Source organism: Oncorhynchus nerka, linkage group LG13 (assembly GCF_034236695.1).
Source record: "Oncorhynchus nerka isolate Pitt River linkage group LG13, Oner_Uvic_2.0, whole genome shotgun sequence".
In the NCBI taxonomy this organism is placed as follows: domain Eukaryota; kingdom Metazoa; phylum Chordata; class Actinopteri; order Salmoniformes; family Salmonidae; genus Oncorhynchus; species Oncorhynchus nerka.
Window position 1 is genome coordinate 56,685,862 of NC_088408.1, and position 19,251 is coordinate 56,705,112.

Here is a 19,251-nt window from a genome sequence, read left to right on the forward strand (position 1 = left end):
GGTGCCATCACCATGCTTCACCGTAGGGATGGTGCCAGGTTTCCTCCAGACGTGATGCTTGGCATTCAGGCCAAAGAGTTCAATCTTGGTTTCATCAGACCAGAGAAACTTGTTTTTCATGGTCAGAGTCCTTTAGGTGCCCTTTGGCAAACTCCAAGCGGGCTGTCATGTGCCTTTTACTGAGGTGTGGCATCCATTTGGCCATTACCATAAAGGCCAGATTGGTGGAGTGCTGCAGAGATGGTTGAACTTCTGGAGCTCTGACATAGTGGCCATTGGGTTCTTGGTCACCTCCCTGATCAAGGCCCTTCTCCCCCGATTGCTCAGTTTGGCCGGGTAACCAGCTCTAGGAAGAACCTTGGTGGTTCCAACCTTCTTCCATTTAAGAATGATGGAGGCCACTGTGTTCTTGGGGACCTTCAGTGCTGCAAAAAATGTTTTGGTTCCCTGCCCAGATCTGTGCCTCGACACAATCCTGTCTCGGAGCTCTATAGACAATTCCTTTGACTTCATGGCATGTTTTATGCACTGTCAGCTGTGTGACCTATATATAGACAGGTGTGTGCCTTTCCAAATCAAGTCCAATCAATTTAATTTACCACAGTTGGACTCCAATCAAGTTGTGGAAACATCTCAAGGATGATCATTGGAAACAAGATGCACCTGAGCTCAATTTTGAGTCTCGTAGCAAAGGGTCTGAATACTTATGTAAACAAGGTGTTTTTTGTCACAATACTTGTTTTCTCTTTGTCATTATGGGGTATTGTGTGTAGATTGATGGAAAAAAGTATTTAAAAAATCCATTTTAGAATAAGGCCGTAACGTAGCAATGTGTGGAAAAAGTCAAGGGGTCTGAATACTTTCCCGAAGGCACCGTAGATCCTAAGGTTAACTTACAGGACAGAGCATGAACAAAGAGATGCACACTAGGCCAGAGGCCTAGGAAATGAGAACATGCAACCTTCCTCCATGGACTAGATACAGGATAAGAGAGAGAACAAAGGCATTTCCATTTCTAACATCCGAAGGTGTAACCTTTCAACCCGAAACAAACCACCATTGACATATCAAACGTTACCAAGTTCACAGTAACCTCAACACTCCCAGGCACCGATCTCCACAGGGTGTCGCAGCGTCTAAGAGCTTGTGCGACGGATGAGACCAATGTAAATGAGACCGAATTCCTGAGAAGACAATCGAACTCCTTTGCATGATAGTGTAATTCCGAGGTCACCCTGTACAGACACACGTAAGAGATCGTCCATCCGTATAGATAGCATCTCCGTGAACAAGTTTCAGATAGAGACCAAGCATTGAATTAATGCAATATCTTCCATCACACTAGTCCTCTGGATACTGTAACAGAGATAGATACATGTTGGCCCCTCAGAGGGGGAAGGGCTGACTAGTCCTTGGGCATTGACCTTCTTGTTCCCGTCACATTTTCTGTGCAGCTCCAGGTGACACACATTAGGGCCAAGCCTACAGAATCGTCTTGAAATGAATTGACCTCAAACCTTATGCTTAGACATGTAAATGATGCATTTCTTGTCTTCTCAAAAATGTTGTGTCCTGTATTTGCTACATCATCAGACATACCTGTCACTTTAATTTATTATGAACATATATTTTTTTCAGAATCCTAAAAGCTGGGAAGGCCAATGTGTACTCGTACCCTCCTCCCTCCCATGCTGACGTGACACACGTGTTGACAAAACACGTCGCAGAGCATGTGAAGGCCCACAATGCACCGTGCTACTCCATAGAACACATGGCCCTGCATCTTTTTGGGGTAAATGTCTATGTAGATATCTGTTGATTAGCGTAATTAACAATTACACCCAGTGAAAGGCTTGTATAATAAGGCTCAATCTAAGTGCTCTGTCTTGTCTTCAGGAGAACGTGTGTTCTGATATGGGTTTAACCTGGACAGAGGGCCAGCCAGAGGAGACACAGGAGGCCAATGACGCACTCTCCACAGACTTTTCAGAGCTGGAGAGCGAGGCCAGGGACTACATCTCTCAAATAGGGGTGAGGGGCAGGTCTTTTCAAATCCGTCTATGTTTAGCAATGAAACGCTAGGTTTCCAAATATTTTTTTTTGTGGGCGAAAACTCATGTCAGTCATACAACTTTTTCAGTCGTCATTTTAATGACTGCATGTGTGACATTGTGGATGGCTCATTTCATGCAGGAGCGGAAAAGACTCCCAGATACCCTGAGCTACTATGCCCCCGGACCGTACGCTCAGGTATGCAGATCTGCTCAAAGCGTCTACCATACACGCTTATTATACAACTGTAAATGAGTGTGTGACGTGTCAAAGGAGATCAGGTCATTCAATTTCCTTTATGTCAGGCGCCTCACTGAAAGGTGACATTTTGTGCATAGACGCATCATATCCGGGTCACCTGATTTAACCAATGCTGTCAGTTGATTGGTGAAGCGTGATTGGCAGAGCTATTAAAGGTAGTCTCTCACTGTCCCTCCGGCACCTTCCCAAGTGGATTTTCTTCCGATTGCTATTATAAACGGTCATGTAGTACTTTTTCACATTTCCTAAGTTCATATTCAAGTGGGCAATAGATGACAGTTACCGAGATTACCTGATGAACTTCTGACGTCCTTCTCTTTCTCCACCCCAACTGCTCACGCCATTGTCATCTCTCTCTATTTTTTTGTAGACTGCTGTAGCCAACTTCAGCAACGTGCAGAGCCTCACTGAGTGTGGTTTATTCACCCAAGCCCTAGAGGAGCTCCAGTTGTACCTGCTGCCAGGGCAGCTCCCCCCAGCCCCATTCCTCCAGCCCCTCATGCGTCACGCTCTCCACGTAAAGACCACACAAACTGTTTGTTGTCCATTGTCAAAAAATATAAATGTTACGAATCCCTTTTGGCCCGACAGTCTAGGGGGGATGGTAATGAGACCCGTAACATAACTCATGCAAATTATTATTGTGACAAAGTAAAAGTGTGCACGAAATAACCACGACAACAGAAATCTACCGTCAAACTCTAGGTTTATTTATAAACACACGGTAATGGGGGGGGGGAGCAGGAAAAGGGGCTGAGCTGGACCCAAGGAAAGAAACAATAAGTATTCAAAAACACCCCTAAGCTAGACTAGCCTACTTTAACAACAGCTAACTAACTAACCAAAAATACAGTGGGTGGTCCACCCAGTTCTAACTAGTGTATTTAACAAAGTTCACCTACGGGTAGTGTATGCCCATGGGCGACTTGTCTTGGTTTCCCCCTTTTCCCACCAGCAACAAACAAACACCATAACCAAAAACAATACTCACAGGTGATGACAAAGTGCTATGGAGGTGCTTTAAACAAAAGAGAGGTTTAAGACACAAAGCGAGAGTGAAACACAGAGACCTACAGACATGGCATTTACAGAGAGATTGCTAGAGAGCAAACAAATGATGGGGTTTTTAAACCATGGGGAAGGAACTGTGATAGGGTAGGAAATAGGAGGAGCTGTGTCTTCTGATTGATGATTGATTGTTGACTGATTGGGGAGTGATGGTTTTCACCTGTGAGGGGAGAAGGAGAGAAAAGAAACACACACACAGGATACACACACACACACAGGATAACTGTATCCGTAACAATAAACCTGAGTCCCTGGCTACTCATAGCTCCTCTTTCCCCATCCAGGGGGATGCCAAGCCTTTCTTTCTCAGTGAGTTCCGCACGGTTCTCCACAGCATCCTGAGGAACAACCCTCCCTGGGGTTCTCCAGCTAGCGGGACATTCTTCATGAAGGTGCTACAGTGTCCCCAGTGTCGAAAAGGAGTCTGGCCCCTTTTGGAGACATCACTCAGGTATAGAACACTAGAGAGACACTTATACAAAGGCCATAAACTGTATGTCCCAGTAACGTCTGTTCAAAATATTACTTTAATATGAGATACCCAAGTCTCCTGTGTTTTCATGGGCTATCAGCAATTCTACTATATCCATCTCTCTTTTTTACATACCCTACCGGTGAAAAGTTTTAGAACACCTCATTCAATGTTTTTTTCTACATTCTAGAATAATTGTGAAGACATCAAAACTATGAAATTACACATGGAATCAAGTAAGAACCAAAAATGTGTTAAACAAATCAAAATATATTTTATATTTGAGATTCTTCAAATAACCACCCTTTGCCTTGATGACAGCTTTGCAAACACTTGGCATTCTCTCATCCAGCTTCACCTGGAATGCTTTTCCAACGGTCTTGAAGAAGTTCCCACATATGCTGGGCACTCGTTGGCTGCTTTTTCTTCACTCTACGGTCCAACTCATCCCAAACCTTCTCAATTTGGTTGAGGTCGGGAGTTTGTGGAGGCCATGTCATCTGATGCAGCGCTCCATCACTCTCCTTGATCAAATAGCCCTTACACAGCCTGGAGGTGTGTTGGGTCATTGTCTGGTTGAAAAACAAATGACAGTCCCACTAAGCCCAAACCAGATGGAATGGCGTATCGCTGTGTTGGTTAAGTGTGCCTTGAATTCTAAATGAATCACAGACAGTGTTACGAGCAAAGCACCCCCATACAATAACACCTCCTCCTCCATGCTTTACGATAAAAAATACACACGTGGAGATCATCCATTCACCTACACCGCGTCTCACAAAGACACGGCGGTTGGAACAAAAAAATCTCCAATTTGGACTCTAGACCAAAAGACACATTTCCACCAGTCTAATGTCCATTGCTCGTATTTCTTGGCCCAAGCAAGTCTCTTCTTCTTATTGGTGTCTTTTAGTAGTGGTTTCTTTGCAGCAAATCCACCATGAAGGCCTGAGTCACAGTCTCCGCTGAACAGTTGATGTTGAGATGTGTCTGTTACTTGAACTCTGTGAAGCATTTATTTGGGCTGCAATCTGAGGTGCCGTTAACTCTAATGAACTTATCCTCTGCAGCAGAGGTAACCCTGTGTCTTCCAGTCCTGTGGCGGTCCTCATGAGAGCCAGTTTCATCATAGCGCTTGATGGTTTTTGCAACTGCACTTGAAGAAACTTTGAAAATTCTTGAAATGTTCCATATTGACTGATCTTCATGTCTTAAAGGAAGGACTGTTGTTTCTCTTTGCTTATTTGAGCTGTTCTTGCCATAATATGGACTTGGTCTTAACCCTATTCGGTATATCTTCTGTATACCAACCATACATGGTCAGAACGCAACCGATTGGCTCAAACGCATTAAGAAGGAAAGACATTCCACAAATGAACTTTTAACTTTTAACAAGGCACACCTGTTAATTGAAATGCATTCTAGGTGACTACCTCATGAAGCTGGTTGAGCGAATGCCAAGAGTGTGCAAAGCTGTCATCACGGCAATGGGTGGCTATTTGAAGAATCTCAAATATATTTTAACACTTTTTTCGGTTAGTACGGGATTCCATATGTGTTATTTCATAGTTTTGATCTCTTCACTATTATTCTACAATGTAGAAAATAGTCAATATAAAGAAAAACCCTTGAAAAAAGCAGGTATTCTGGCGACCGTGTCAGCGTGCATGCGCCCGGCCCGCCACAGGAGTCGCTAGGGCGCGATGGGACCCGGACGACGCTGGGCCAATTGTGCGCCACTTCATGGGTCTCCCGGCTGCAGCAGGCTGCGACACAGCCTGGGATCGAATCCGGATCTGTCGTGACACCTCTAGTACTGCAATGCAGTGCCTTAGACCGCTGCGCCACTCGGGAGCCAATCCTTCTCCTTTTCATGTTGTAACCATCTTCCTCCTTTTGGTGTCTCTGTTTCTCCAGGTTCTGCATGGGTAGCAAGCCCTGTCACTCACTCCCTAGCCCCGCCTCCCCAGAGCTGCTCCGCTTCCATGGTGACCTGCAGGCCTTTATGCTCGAGCTCTTCAAGTGTGACATGCACTCAGCTAGCAAAGGGTAATCCCCACCGACGGGACACAGGCATATATTGGCGTAACGTAGAAAACAGGCGTCACTTACTTGAAACAACTTCGATAGTTCCAATCAACGTCATGCACCACAGACACGACACTGGATATTTCAACATGTCCTCCTTCTTCCCTCAGAGAGGCGGGAGGCTTGCGGTCGTCCGTCCTCTACAGGGTGTTCTGGAGCTTGTGGGAGCACTCGACGCTGGCCTCCAAGGCCGTGCAGCAGATCGCCCAGCTCCTGGTCCAGGCCTCATTGTGGGAACGCTCTGTCTCCGAGGTAAACCTGGACACGTTCCCAAGTCCCTGTTCCTGTCCTCACCAACATTCCAGTCACATACAGTAGGCCTACATCCCTGTCCCGCCCATAGATCAGTTCAAAGTCGATTCTGAACTTGCAGCGGTTCCCAAATTGTGGGGTGCTGTGTCAGCAGGGGAAGTGCAGGGGTCTTTTATTTAAAAAAAAATTGGGGTGGGGAGGGGACTCAGTTCCTCTTGTTATGTTAGTCATTACAGACCTTAGAGATATTTGTAACTTATCAGAAATGCCCAGATCAACTAGCCCATGTCAGCTGTTTTTGTTTGTTTGTTGTTTTTTTAGGTATTTTAAGCCGTAGATATTGTTGTAATTATTTTGTCACATGAATAGACATTAGACAAGCCTAAGTGTGTAGGGTTGCAAGACAATTTGCTTTAGAACTGCAACATTTTCTTTGCTCCCATGGTAACATTTGTAGAATTGCAAGCAATCAGCTTTATCCTGCAAAATTCTCCACCAACAAGAGGGGTGTGAACAGTGCTTGTGCACATAGAAATAGACTGGTGCGGGGAGGAATTGCAGGAATTATAATGGAATTGGGCCCTCACTCTGGTCCAGCTAACTACCCATCTCTGTTTTTTTGTGCTGTGGTTGCTTGCGTAGGGTCAGGAGAGGGACTGTGAGAGAGACCGGAGGCAGACGCTGGTGCTGACCCTGCAGGACACGCTGGGCGTGGTGGTGGACTACTGGTGGCAGGAGTACAGCCGCCTCAACCGCAGCCTGGTGGACAAAGGCCTGGAGGACCTGGCTCAACACATCGCCATCCTCTGTCAGGGTACTACGCTGCACTGCACGCAGGTCTGAGGCTCCGTCCCGATCGGCACTCTGTTCCCGATTATAGTACACAACGTTCGCACTACCTGTGGACCCCTGGTGAGAGGTAGTGCACTGTATAGGGAATCGGGTACCATTCGTGACGCAACCAGTCTGACACACAGCAGCACAGTTTTAATCATGTGTTCTAACTGCTCCCGTGTTGATGTGGATGGTATTCTTCCTGCCCTCAGACCTGCCCCCGGATGTCCTCCAGACGTTTGTTCCCGGGATGGTCCCAACCAGGCTACGGATGGTCACGGCAGACGCCATCTTTAGGAACGTGTGCTGCAGGAACGGCATCATCATAGGAGCAGAGCCCATCTCGCTAAGGAAGATTGTACGTTTTGGCCAAGCCTACGTTAGAATGTGTTTGGTTTCCCCGTCTTGGCTCTTGTGTCCCAGGTGTAGTAGAAGTGCAACAGCGGTACAGTGTATTGGAGCTCTGTTGCACATACAGGCCAGTTATTTTGCTGGGATCAGATTCTCCTGCTGCTGTATTCACTGCTGGGCCTCTCACTGTCACAGCTGCTAACGCTGGTGTCTTTATTCCTCTGTCTAACATACACGCACACACCTCCTATACTACAGACCCTCTCTATAAAGACCCTCTCCTTCATCCTACTGTGTGTGTGTGTCCTGACAGGTGTCCTCCTACCTGCCAGCCCTGGGGAGGCTGTGCGCGGTCAGGACAGGTGGTTCCAGAGTCCCCCGGGCAGACAGCGGGGGCCCTCGGCCTGGGACTGAACCCACCTCCTACAGCTGGAGCACCCAGGGGACTGATACAGGGTGAGTCTGTGTGTCTGTTCCCCCGCTGACCACTCCAGTCAGGCTAGAGGCCATACAACCAACCTCCCTGAGGAAGGTGTAGAGGAGGGAAAGCTGTGTGGATGGGAGAGGTGAGAAAGGGAGATGAAATGAGGGAAAAGAAGGAGGGGGTGAGAGGATGCCATAGGAGAGGAGAGTGTAAGAGAGCAGGTCAGAGTGAGTGTGGAGATGTGGAGTCTTCAGTGGACATGCGTTTTCACATGCCTATGTATCAGAGATTACAGGAGAGGTGCAGGGAGCAGGTTAGAGGCCCTACAGCTAGGCTTCTCTGGACAGACTGATGGCTCACCTCTCTCCCCTGCCACCACCGCCCCCGCGTCATACCAGGCAGCTGTTGCTGTTCAACACCCCGCCGCTGGCACAGACACGGGGAGGCAGGGCCCGCTGGGGATGAGGTTCACCTCAAGGCTAGCAGCTCACTCACCGACCAGCCTTGGCCTCTTTTCCCCTCAAACACTTTATTCACCAACATTCACCTTTTTCAATAGAAAATCAAAAGACAAGTTATTTTACCTCACCTTACAAAAATTTATTTTCAATGAGTAATTGTGTATTACTCAGAGAGTTGGGGTGAGGGGATCGTATGATATAGATGATTTGGTTTAGAATGCTGAGGTAGCATGTGAGTGAGAGGCCATGAATATGGCTTAATAGATAAAGTGTGTGATGAGGAGAGTCCCTCTCTTGCTCTCCTCGGCTCTTCCTGTAAGGACAGCTTGCCATCAGGGCACAAGTCCAGACAAAGGCTGGCGGGAGGCTCTCTATAATTGAAGCCCTGTTTCCTCCTGCTGGCTTAATCAAGCAGAGCTTATTGCTTTTCTGTTTGAGCCCGTTTGGGTTTGTCATTCTCTGTATCGCTCTCTCGCCCTCTCTCGACACATGTTACTGTAGTCTAGCAGTTAGAGCGTTGGGCCAGTAACCGAAGAGTCGCGTGTTCGAATACGCGAGTCGACAAGTTGAAAAATCTGCAGACGTGTCCTTGAGCTAGGTACTTAACCCTAATTTGCTCCAGGGGAGCCGTACTAATATGGTTGACCCTGTAAAACAACACATTTCACTGCACCTATCCGTTGTGTGACAATAAAACATATATTTTTGTGTTTATTATTTTACTACAGCACAGTGAATCACACCATCCCTTAAAGGCATAGTAGGCAGCTTTTTTGGCGACCTGAACAATTTCACATATAATGTGTGTTAAGATCTGTTATGCACAGCCGCGAGCTGCCTAGTGACACGAGCCTACCAGACAAGCAAAATTGCTTGCCTCGAAGTGAGCATAGAATTAACACTGAAGCATGCATGAGAGCATCAGCTGTTCTGGACGACTGTGTGATCACGCTCTCCGTAGCCGATGGGAGTAAGACCTTTATAAACAGGTCAACATTCACAAGGCCGTGGGGCCAGACGGATTACCAGGACGTGTACTCCGAGCATGCACTGACCAACTGGCAAGTGTCTTCACTGGCATTTTCAACCTCTCCCTGACTGTGTCTGTGATATCCACATGTTTCAAACAGATCACCATAGTCCCTGTGCCCAAGAACACTAAAGTTAACCTGCCTAAATGACTATCGACCTATAGCACTCACTTCTGTAGCCATGAAGTGCTTTGAAAGGCTGGTCATGGCTCACATCAACACCATTATCCCACTCCAATTTGCATAGCGTCCCAACAGATCCACAGATGATGCAATCTCTATTGCACTCCACACTGCCTTTTCCCACCTGGACAAAAGGAACACCTACCTGAGAATGCTATTCATTGACTACAGCTCAGCGTTCAACACCATCGTGCCCTGAAGGCTCATCTCTAAGCTAAGGACCCTGGGACTAAACACTTCCCTCTGCAACTGGATCCTCCTGGACTTCCTGATGGGCCGCCCCCAGGTGGTAAGGGTAGGTAACAACACATCTGCCACGCTGAACCTACATGGGGGCCCCTCAGGTGTGCGTGCTCAGTCCCCTCTTGTACTCCCTGTTCACCCATGACTGCATGGCCAGGCACGACTCCAACACCTTCATTAAGTTTGCAGATGACACAACAGTGGTTGGCCTGATCACCGACAGACGATGAGGTCGCCTTTTGGGAGGAGGTCCGAGACCTGACCGTGTGGTGCAAGGAAAACAACCTCTCCCTCAACATGATCAAGACAAAGGAGATGATTGTGGACTACAGGAAAAGGAGGACCGAGCACGCCCCCATTGTCATCGACGGGGCTGTAGTGGTACATGTTGAGAGCTTCAAGTTCCTTAGTGTCCACATCACCAACTATCATGGTCCAAACACACCTAGACAGTCATGAAGAGGGCACGACAATGCCTATTACCCCTCAGGAGACTGAAAAGATTGGGCATGGGTCCTCAGATCTTCGAAAGGTCTATAGCTGCACCATCGAGAGCATCCTGATTGATTGTATCACCCACTGCCTGGAATTGCAACTGCTCGGCCGCAAGACACTACAGAGGGTAGTGTCGTACGGCCCTGGGCCAAGTTTCCTGCTGTCCAGTACTTCTATACCAGGCGGTCAAAGGAAGTTCCTAAAAATTGTCAGACTCCAGCCACCCTAGTCTCTCTGCTAACGCACGGCAAACGGTACCGGAGCGCCGAGTCTAGGTCCAAAAGGCTTCCTAACAGCTTCCACCCCCAAGCCATAAGACTCCTGAACAGCTAATGTATTGGCTACCCCAACGCCTGTTTTACCCTGCTGCTACTCTCTGGTTATTATCTATGCATAGTCACGTTAACCTTACCTACATGTACATATTACCTCAATTACCTCGACTAACCTGTGCCCCCGCACATTGACTCTGTACCGGTACGCCCTGTATGTAGCCTCGCTACTGTTATTTTACTGCTGCTCTTTAACTATGTTACATTTTTACTTGACATATATTTTTCTTAACTGCGTTGTTGGTTAAGGGCTTCTAAAAAAGCATTTCACTACACCGGTTTTATTCGGCCCATGTGACACATAAAATTAGGTTAGATTTTCTCATTGAAAGCAAGTCTGAGAAGCGGTAGATCCGTTCTATTTGCACTATTTCTATGCTTCTTATTAAGTTTAATTTTGGTTAGTCTTACTTTCGCATTTGTACACCAGCTGAAAATACAATTTTTGCTTTTTGAAAATGTATTTGGTACAATTCTATTTAAAAAAAAAAATATTTTATTATTACAAAACATATATACACACACAAATGACAGCATACGCACACAAACATCATCACACCTGCCCAGACCCACATGCTCACACCATCTCCAGCGCCTGCATCACTCTCCGCCACATGGCCTCAAACTGCACCATTTTGTTTCTCTCAGTAGCCCACCCACTTTCAACATTTTGGACAATAAATCATTGACCTTTCCATTGTGTTATCAGTAGAGGATTGGTTGATTTCCAGTTAAGTAAGATAAGAGTATCATCCAACCCATCAGGTATCTCACTACACCCTCATATGCCATGCCTTGAACATATGCAGACTGACAGTCAGTGAATTTACATTTGTTAATGTTCGAACATTCCCTCCATCTTGTGCCAATATCAGTTATTTTTAATTCATGGTTCTAATATTTTTTTTCTAAGAGGTTGTCAGTTGGATAGGCTCTCTGCAAGGTAAGATATACAAATCCTATCATATGACCATCCTTTTTTGACTGTAAGATTCCCTCAAGATTGTCCTGATGTCCCAAACATTTCAAATTGAATTTTCGTGATATGAAAGATAAGTTGCATGTTTTTGAAAATATCTACATTGGTCAGTCCAAAATTGCTTTTTACAATTTCCTATTACAAAGTCATTTACGGTTTCTATGCCTTTAGCATTCCATGTGGACCAATTTATTGGTGAATTCTGAAAAGCTTGCTGGTTTTGTGTTCTACCCGGTAATTAATTGCATACACCTGGTGTCCCAGGTCTAAATCTGGCCCCGATTAGAGGGGAACAATGGGGGGGAGCAGTGGGACTGGCTTCAAGGTCCAGAGTTGGGTTTGAGGGCTCTACACTATTCATTGCCTGTTTTGTTACTTCTTAGAATTTTTAGCAACCAGGAAATGGCGGAGCGTTTTCTGCCTATTGTAAAACATTTTTTAAATGAAATAAATCTGCTTTTTATGATTAAAAAAATAACCATTTAGAAAGCCTCAAATGCAATTTAACAAAAGCAATGTCAGTTGTGGAAGGGTTTCTTATGTTGCTGCCTCTTTATCACACCGTGTGGGGTGGAAATGGCACTGGAGAGAGTCTGCTGCCTGTGTGTGTGTGTCTGTGTGTATTTTGTGTTAGTGAATGGCTTATTGTACAATGCCCCCGGGCTTGCAGTGATCCTGCACCCAGAGTGACAGAATGATAATCCTCTATAGTATGGACGATCATAGGGGAATGAGAGAGGCTCTCTCGCCAAGTCTGTTGTCCGTCTCCCCATGTGGACAGGGTACTTTTTGAGTTAAGTGGGATGAGATGAAAATGTTTCTCACACACACGCAGGCACTTCTGATCTCTTCACAGACTTGTCCCTGCTAATAACAAGCTACGTGACAGAACGTGTGTTCCTCCCACACTGTCGGGGAGATTCCGCCCGGGTTCTGAACAGCCCAATTACAGGGAACAAGCAGGCTTCCCTGTAGTAAAGCATGCCTCCCCCTCTCTCTCCTCTTCACTGTCACCCACATGTCAGACGTCCTGCTGGCAGCCAGGCAACAGGTCTCCCCTCCGCACACTCACTCACAGCACTACTGACAGCCATACAGCTATTAGCACTACGCAGCTTTGAAGAGCGCACTTTCACTACTTCGTCTTTATTTATTTCTCATAATCTCCTTTTTCCCCGTTGAAATGACTCAGTTGGGGTTTTACTTACTAGGCGGCGGAAAAGGGACGGAAAAAGGACCTGTGACGCCTACGGAGCCGCCGTGTGTGGTAATTTGATCAAGCGCGTCGTCGCTAGCTAGATGGGATGGTGTTGCGGTATTCCACAGCCAGGACACACAGCTCAGGCTGTAGTGTTATTGCTGCATGGCCAAACTGGTCATCTCTCCTTGACCACGTCATCATTAAATACTGTAGGAAATATTGAATTGCATTCTAGAGTATTAATTTAACCAGCGTCCTCCTTGGCGTTTACACTACCTCACAGGATCCATTTCCTCAGTGCAATTGGGTGTGACCTTAATTTTGGTTATTCTTCAAACGGGGGGCAGTGGAGATGAGTAACACACTGACTGCACTGTATTTGAGAGTATGGGCTTTAGTAGGTGAACAGTGCTTCATAGTGACAGCCATTAAAAGACTGTGCTGAGAGTATCTCTTTGCCAGGGTCCTGGTAGTTGTCTGTTTGAATGAGGCACAGCACAGTGGCCCTGTACACACTGCTGCCACTGCTCTGTTACTCCGAGGATGTTCCATTGCTTTGTGCGCGTGTCCATGTCTTCCTAACGTGTAGGATTACTAATCCCAGCTGTGAAAGGAAATTCCTCTCTATGGACATTCATTGTGGCAGTATTAAATAGTTTGAAGAAATGCCCGTCATCAGATGGCCATGACGATAATGTTTGATGTCAGACCTGACCCTGTCTCCCGTCTCTACCCAGAATGGCCAGCAGTCTGGTTAACGGAGCAGGTCTGGGCAAGGAGAACATCCCCAGAGGTCTCAACCGTGTCAACACAGCAGGTAACACACACACACACAAACACACACACACACGCTTCTCTGCATATTTGCAAGCAAATTTTTTTTTTTTTCATAGACTGATGCACAGGACTAGGTCATCAGTAGAGCGAGGACACGAGAGCCTTGTCGTCCGTTTGAACTTAATGAAGAGCCCATTATGTATTTATAAAGCCATGGATTAGCAGATGGTGTAGCTATGTGGGTGGATTCAATAGGCTTTTCTCGTCTGTAACGAGTTCACCTTGTTTGCCACCTCTGGCATTCTCATTGAAATTCCACACACGGTTTATTTTTTGGATCTATTATTCACATTTTTTTAGGGTAAAAAAAAGAATAATAATCGCACGGATAAAAGAGAAACGTGGAAATAATGACAAAAGACAACACCACCACCACACGGGCACACAATTGGTCGTCAGATCCCCAGTTTAAGAATATTAAACACAGTAATTAGGGCTGTGCTGTGAAAGTGACTTACTACGTGCAGAACTTCCTGCACTTAAGAGGCTTGGCACTCTGTGTGAACTCTCTGAGGTGTCAGCGCTCATATCTCCCCTCTCACCTGTTCAGAAAGGCCCTGCACCAGAGCCAGGGAGGTGGTGTCGGGGAGGGCAGGCAGGAGACTCCAGGCTGTTTGCATGTGTTGTTTTTCCACTACGTGATCTCTATACCGATGCGCTCAAGCATACATTTTTGATGAACCATCAGCACATCTCTCTTTCTCTCGGACACACACACAGATTTCATATTGCTTTCCTATGAGCTATTTTTCTGTGCTGCATATCTCTAGCAGCTGAGAGGGGCTGTGGGTTTAGGAAGGTCGTTGTCTGTGCTCTGGCAGTTCTACAGTCTCCTTGGTGTACGTGCTGTCCTGACTCCACTGTTGAGTTTCTTGGGTGCTACTAACATAGCTAGCATTGAGGAGAGCAGACTCTTACAGTAGGTGAGGTACAACATTAAAAAGTGGCATATTGTACCCCTGATTCCTGTTAGAACGCTCAATTGAAATCGCATCGCTATCCAGTGACCACCGTCTTGTGATGCTCTCTACACACATCAAATCGGTTCCCTGTCGTATGTCACCGATCAAGCCCGGTTCACAACATTCTTACGCAGTTTTTCAACTTCCACGGCAAGCCAGGTTTGGTGTTTTTATACAGTAGGATATTACCATCCAAGAGTGTACGAGGTTGTACATTCAGACATGGGTGTAAATGAATACTTGGCACTGTGTATAGTTTTCTAGCACCGTTCTGACAAATAGCGTTCTTATTGGAACCGATTGCCAGCGGCGTTTTGAACCAGCTTGCCAGTCAACACGCAGCACGGCTACACAGACAAAGTGGGGGGGGTTCAACACACACATTTAACTTTTCTATTAAAGAATGAAATGGGTGATTGTTAGAGGGATTTCTAGAAAAGGACAGGCGGATTTATCCATTCCGTGCTTTATAAATGCTGAGCATGCAATTACCCCTGTAATGGAGGCATTTCGTCCAAATTGGAGCCATTACAGTGATTTAACAGTGCGTGGATTGGGCCTGGCATTTGCGAGGATGTGTACACACGGGGAGCTGTGGAATGGGTGTTTTAATCACAGCGTTTTTAGAGGCTGTAATGGTGGAACACACTGTGCAGAACGCTGACCTGCCACAGTGCAGAACAACTCATTAAGGCCCACTTGGACTTCACTCTCTAGTCTAGTTATTGCTGTTTTTTTGTTGTTTCCCCCCCACGTTTATTATTCATTTTGAATTTTATGTTTATTCGATTTGGAGATCATTTATTTACATGGAAAGAATGTGGTCTTATTTATCGGAGTTTATTAACTGTTATTATAGGAAGATTGAGGAAGTAGCGCTTTATGGGGGAGAGGTTGCGTTGGAAACTGTGCTCATGTCGGCCATCTTGGCTCCTGTGTATTCCTCGCCGCATGGTGTGAGAATATTGGTATGGACCAGTAACTCAGAGAGGAGAGTGTGCAGTTGGGTTCACGGTACTGTTCTGGGAAGCTCCACCGCCAGATCCGATCCACCAGTACCGGCTGTCCCTTTTCAAATCCGGACTATTCCAGTTGGACATAACGGACAACACCGCATTTCAAAACCCATAATTGTGGAGAGGCAGGATTAATTTTGGATTTCCTGTGTTTTGGGCTGGCGAGAGGCAACGCACCGAAGAGACGCTGGGTTGCTCTGGAAGGGAAGTTTTTTTCCGAGGAGGGAGCTGGGGCATGATACAGCAGGGCAACTGGCACTGGAGATCTGAAATATATTCCACAACACAAGCTACCCTCTGCTTTGTGGCTTACCTCTGCATTTTGACACGAAAAAAAAAGAAGAAAGAACAGTGAAACCATTCGCTGTTCCTCGTCCAGATGTTGTCGAAGCTCCAGATAAACAGCGTCTCTTTCTTTGCTGTCCCGCCCTTCAACCTCGTCGTCAGCTGGGAAAACACATTTAATGCGTCTAATGCAACCTCAAAGACACCTCTGGGAAGAAAGGAACTCTTCAAGTTGAAAGCGTCGAGCATTTTCAGTATTTCGCTGTGCCTTGAAATGTAGCAAGCCTCTCTTCCTCTCCCCTGCACTCTTGCATGTCCTGTCTCTGTCTGCCCTCTCCTCCCTTTCTCCCCTCGTTCCTCTCCTCCCACTCCCCATGCCCTGCTCTGTGCTCCAGTGAAGCCTCTGTATGGCCATGCAGGCTAGTAAAGCATTTATTAGGAATTCTGCAGTCCTGTATTATACTGGCAAGCAAAGAGGCACTCATGCTTGGCCTTTAACTTTCTTGTGAAGTTCAGCCATACATGAAAATATATTCCTGATTTAATATTGTATAAAAAAAGAGAGCGGGGGGGGGAAATGTAAATATGTCTTTTGTGTCTGGGTGTTGTAGTTTGCTGATTAAATATCACGTGGTACGTTGGTAATGCCCAGTGGGAGCTTTTGAACCCTGGATGTGTGAAGAATCCTTTTTGGAGCCTTTGTGCCTGGGCTGTGTACCATAACTTCCTCCAGAGGAACAATACGTGACAGGAAGAGGCTCTTCTCACACTCACAGCCCGTTTATTAACTTTGAAGCTCTGGTGTAAGTGGAAAATCCCTCTGTCACCCCCCAAAAAAGGAGGAGAAAGAGCCCTATTCACTACCTTTTTTTATGACTTTATTTAAAATAAATGTTTTTATCTCTCCCTGTTATCTCTCCTCTTAAATTGCATTCTCATTGGAGGTTCGCTGTTTCTTCTTTTTTTTTAGGTCAGTTTTTTTTTTGTGGTCTTTGGGGACATTTCTTCAGTACATTATTGGTGTGTGAGTGTAACAGGGGGACAATGGGTAAGACACACCCTAATTTTTGATTTCTTTTTTTTTTTCTCTTCTCCTCCTTTGTGCCCATTGACGCGGTCCTGGTGAAGGCGAGACACTCCTCCACAGAGCCTGCAAGAGGAACCAGGTTGAGACGCTGCTTCAGATCCTAGCACTTCCTGGGACCGACGTCAACGTGAAAGGTAGGTCACCCCCCCCCTCTCGCTGCTTCCACTTTAGGGTGTCGTGGAGCGATTTTTAACGTGGAATTAGAGAAGGAAGGGAAAGAGAAGTGTGCGTCATCAGTGTAACCTTTAGCTAAAATGCGAAGGGTGTGTCTTGGAGGAACGGGGTGGGTTGGAGGTTAGATTTACAGTCTCTCTGCCAAGTGAATGCACTTCCTCTTATATTTCCACCTGTTTTTTTTTCCTCCCAGGGCAAATATAATAACAGTCTTCCTTTTCAGTCCATTTCAGTGGCTTATGCAGATGCAGCGTTAGTTTAATAGTTTAGATGCGTTGCTGGATGGTCGTCTAACGTGCTAAGTGGAGATTGGGTGAACGGGGGAGGAAGAGTAAAACCAGAGACGGGATGGCGAAAAGGAAACGGGACAAACTGAAGGGCTTAGAGTGGTGGGAGGACTAGTTTGAGTACGATCTCTATGCTCTAGTGACACGGAACGCAAGCCTGTCCCCATAACGAGGCCTCTGGTCTCCGAGACAGAGAACTCCTATTGTTTAACGAGCACAAGAACGATTACACTGGATAAGAGCGTCTGCTAAATGACTTAAATGTAAATGTAAAATTACACCTACAGAATACGCCAACCTACCTTTCTTCAGATCAATATAGATTTAAGCTATTAAATATTACGTTTTGGTGTGTGTCTAGCTTTGGATGTAGAGAAATTATTAGAGTATCCTAGATTATTTGCTTTTCAAATGAAAATATGGCTGCTATGAAGATATTAGCAGTATAATATGTTGTATGCTTGTCATAGGTGTTGTCGTCCATTTAACTCATAATGTAGAATTCAATCTTAAAAATATAATTGGATGACCGTTTTGTCTGGTGTGTGTGTGTGTGTGTGCGCATATTTGTGTGTGTGTGTGTGTTACTACTTAGACCACGCAGGCTGGACGCCCCTGCACGAGGCGTGTAACCATGGCAGCCGTGCGTGTGTGGAGGCCCTGCTGCGCCACCGGCCCACCCCTCACCTGTACAGTCAGGTTGGTGGAGTCAGCCCCCTACATGATTCGCTGCTCGGTGGACACACGGACATCGCCATGATGCTCCTGCAGCATGCAGGTCAGTCAGCGCGCATGGTATCCCGAAACTTCTGTACTTTTTCCATTCTGGAACATGAAATATAAAAAGTTTTGTCGTATGCGCCGAATACAACCTTACAGTGAAATGCTTACTTACAAGACCTTAACCAACAATGCAGTTCAAAAAATAGAGTTTAGGAACTAAAGTTTAAAAAAAAATCTAATTAACAGACAATAAAATAACAATAACGAGGCAATAAATCAATCAAATTCAATCAAATGTATTTATAAAGCCCTTTTTACATCAGCCGATGTCACAAAGTGCTGTACAGAAACCCAGCCTAAAACCCCAAACGGCAAGCAATGCAGATGTAGAAGCACAGAGGGTACCAGTACCGAGTCAATGTGTGGGGGTACAGGTTAGTTGAGGTAATATGTACGTGTAGGTAGGGGTAAACTGACTATGCATAGATAATAAACAGCGGGTAGCAGCAGTGTAAAAATACAGTGTGGGAGGGGGGGTCAATGTAAATAGTCCGGTAGCCATTTTGATGAATTGTTCAGCAGTCTTATGGCTTGGGGGTAGAAGCTGGTAAGGAGCCTTTTGGACCTAGACATGGCGCTCCGGTACCGCTTGCCGTGCGGTAGCAGAGAGAACAGTCGGACTTGGGTGACTGGAGTCTCGGAAAAAAATGTTGGGCCTTCCTCTGACGGTTCGGTGCTAGAATTATTACTTTTGCTATTTCTGTCAAATGTGTCTCACATTGTATAGAGATTAAGAGGAACTCTCAAATATTTTTTTTAACTTCCCACTTTGGGCTGGATGTGTCAATGCAGAATTACTGTTTTACCTCAATTAGCCATGAAATCCCTAGTTTGAAAGCAGCTGTTTTTCTGGAAGCGGTGCTGTGCCATTTTTCCTATATTTTCATGTGGGCCAGCCCCTAGCAATTCAATTTTAACCCATGACCTTCAGCCCCTCAGCATTTGAGTGACAGCTAGCAAGAGGCACACCATGCGCACACAGCAGAGTGAGAGAGAGCAATGACGAAGTGCACATATCATATATGATGTAGTACGCAATTTTAGGGGACCACTCTTTGCTCGTGAGCGCTACTTAAAAGTTTACAAAAGTACC

At 46.0% G+C, this 19,251-nt stretch overlaps 1 protein-coding gene across 2 annotated transcripts in view; it reads left to right on the forward strand.

Annotated features, from left to right (window-relative positions):
- Positions 1-19,251, forward strand: part of slf1 (SMC5-SMC6 complex localization factor 1) — a 36,016-nt gene that overhangs the window by 2,904 nt on the left and 13,861 nt on the right. The window contains exons 5-17 of one of the 2 annotated variants that reach the window (XM_029677419.2): positions 1,639-1,792; positions 1,897-2,031; positions 2,194-2,250; positions 2,684-2,830; positions 3,666-3,832; positions 5,771-5,902; positions 6,052-6,193; positions 6,836-7,007; positions 7,240-7,385; positions 7,692-7,834; positions 13,465-13,544; positions 16,956-17,048; positions 17,971-18,153. In XM_029677419.2, coding sequence (XP_029533279.1) covers positions 1,639-1,792; positions 1,897-2,031; positions 2,194-2,250; positions 2,684-2,830; positions 3,666-3,832; positions 5,771-5,902; positions 6,052-6,193; positions 6,836-7,007; positions 7,240-7,385; positions 7,692-7,834; positions 13,465-13,544; positions 16,956-17,048; positions 17,971-18,153 — 1,751 coding nt within the window. The remainder of the gene's footprint in view (positions 1-1,638; positions 1,793-1,896; positions 2,032-2,193; positions 2,251-2,683; positions 2,831-3,665; positions 3,833-5,770; positions 5,903-6,051; positions 6,194-6,835; positions 7,008-7,239; positions 7,386-7,691; positions 7,835-13,464; positions 13,545-16,955; positions 17,049-17,970; positions 18,154-19,251) is intronic. The other variant, XM_029677420.2, reaches the window with a different exon arrangement.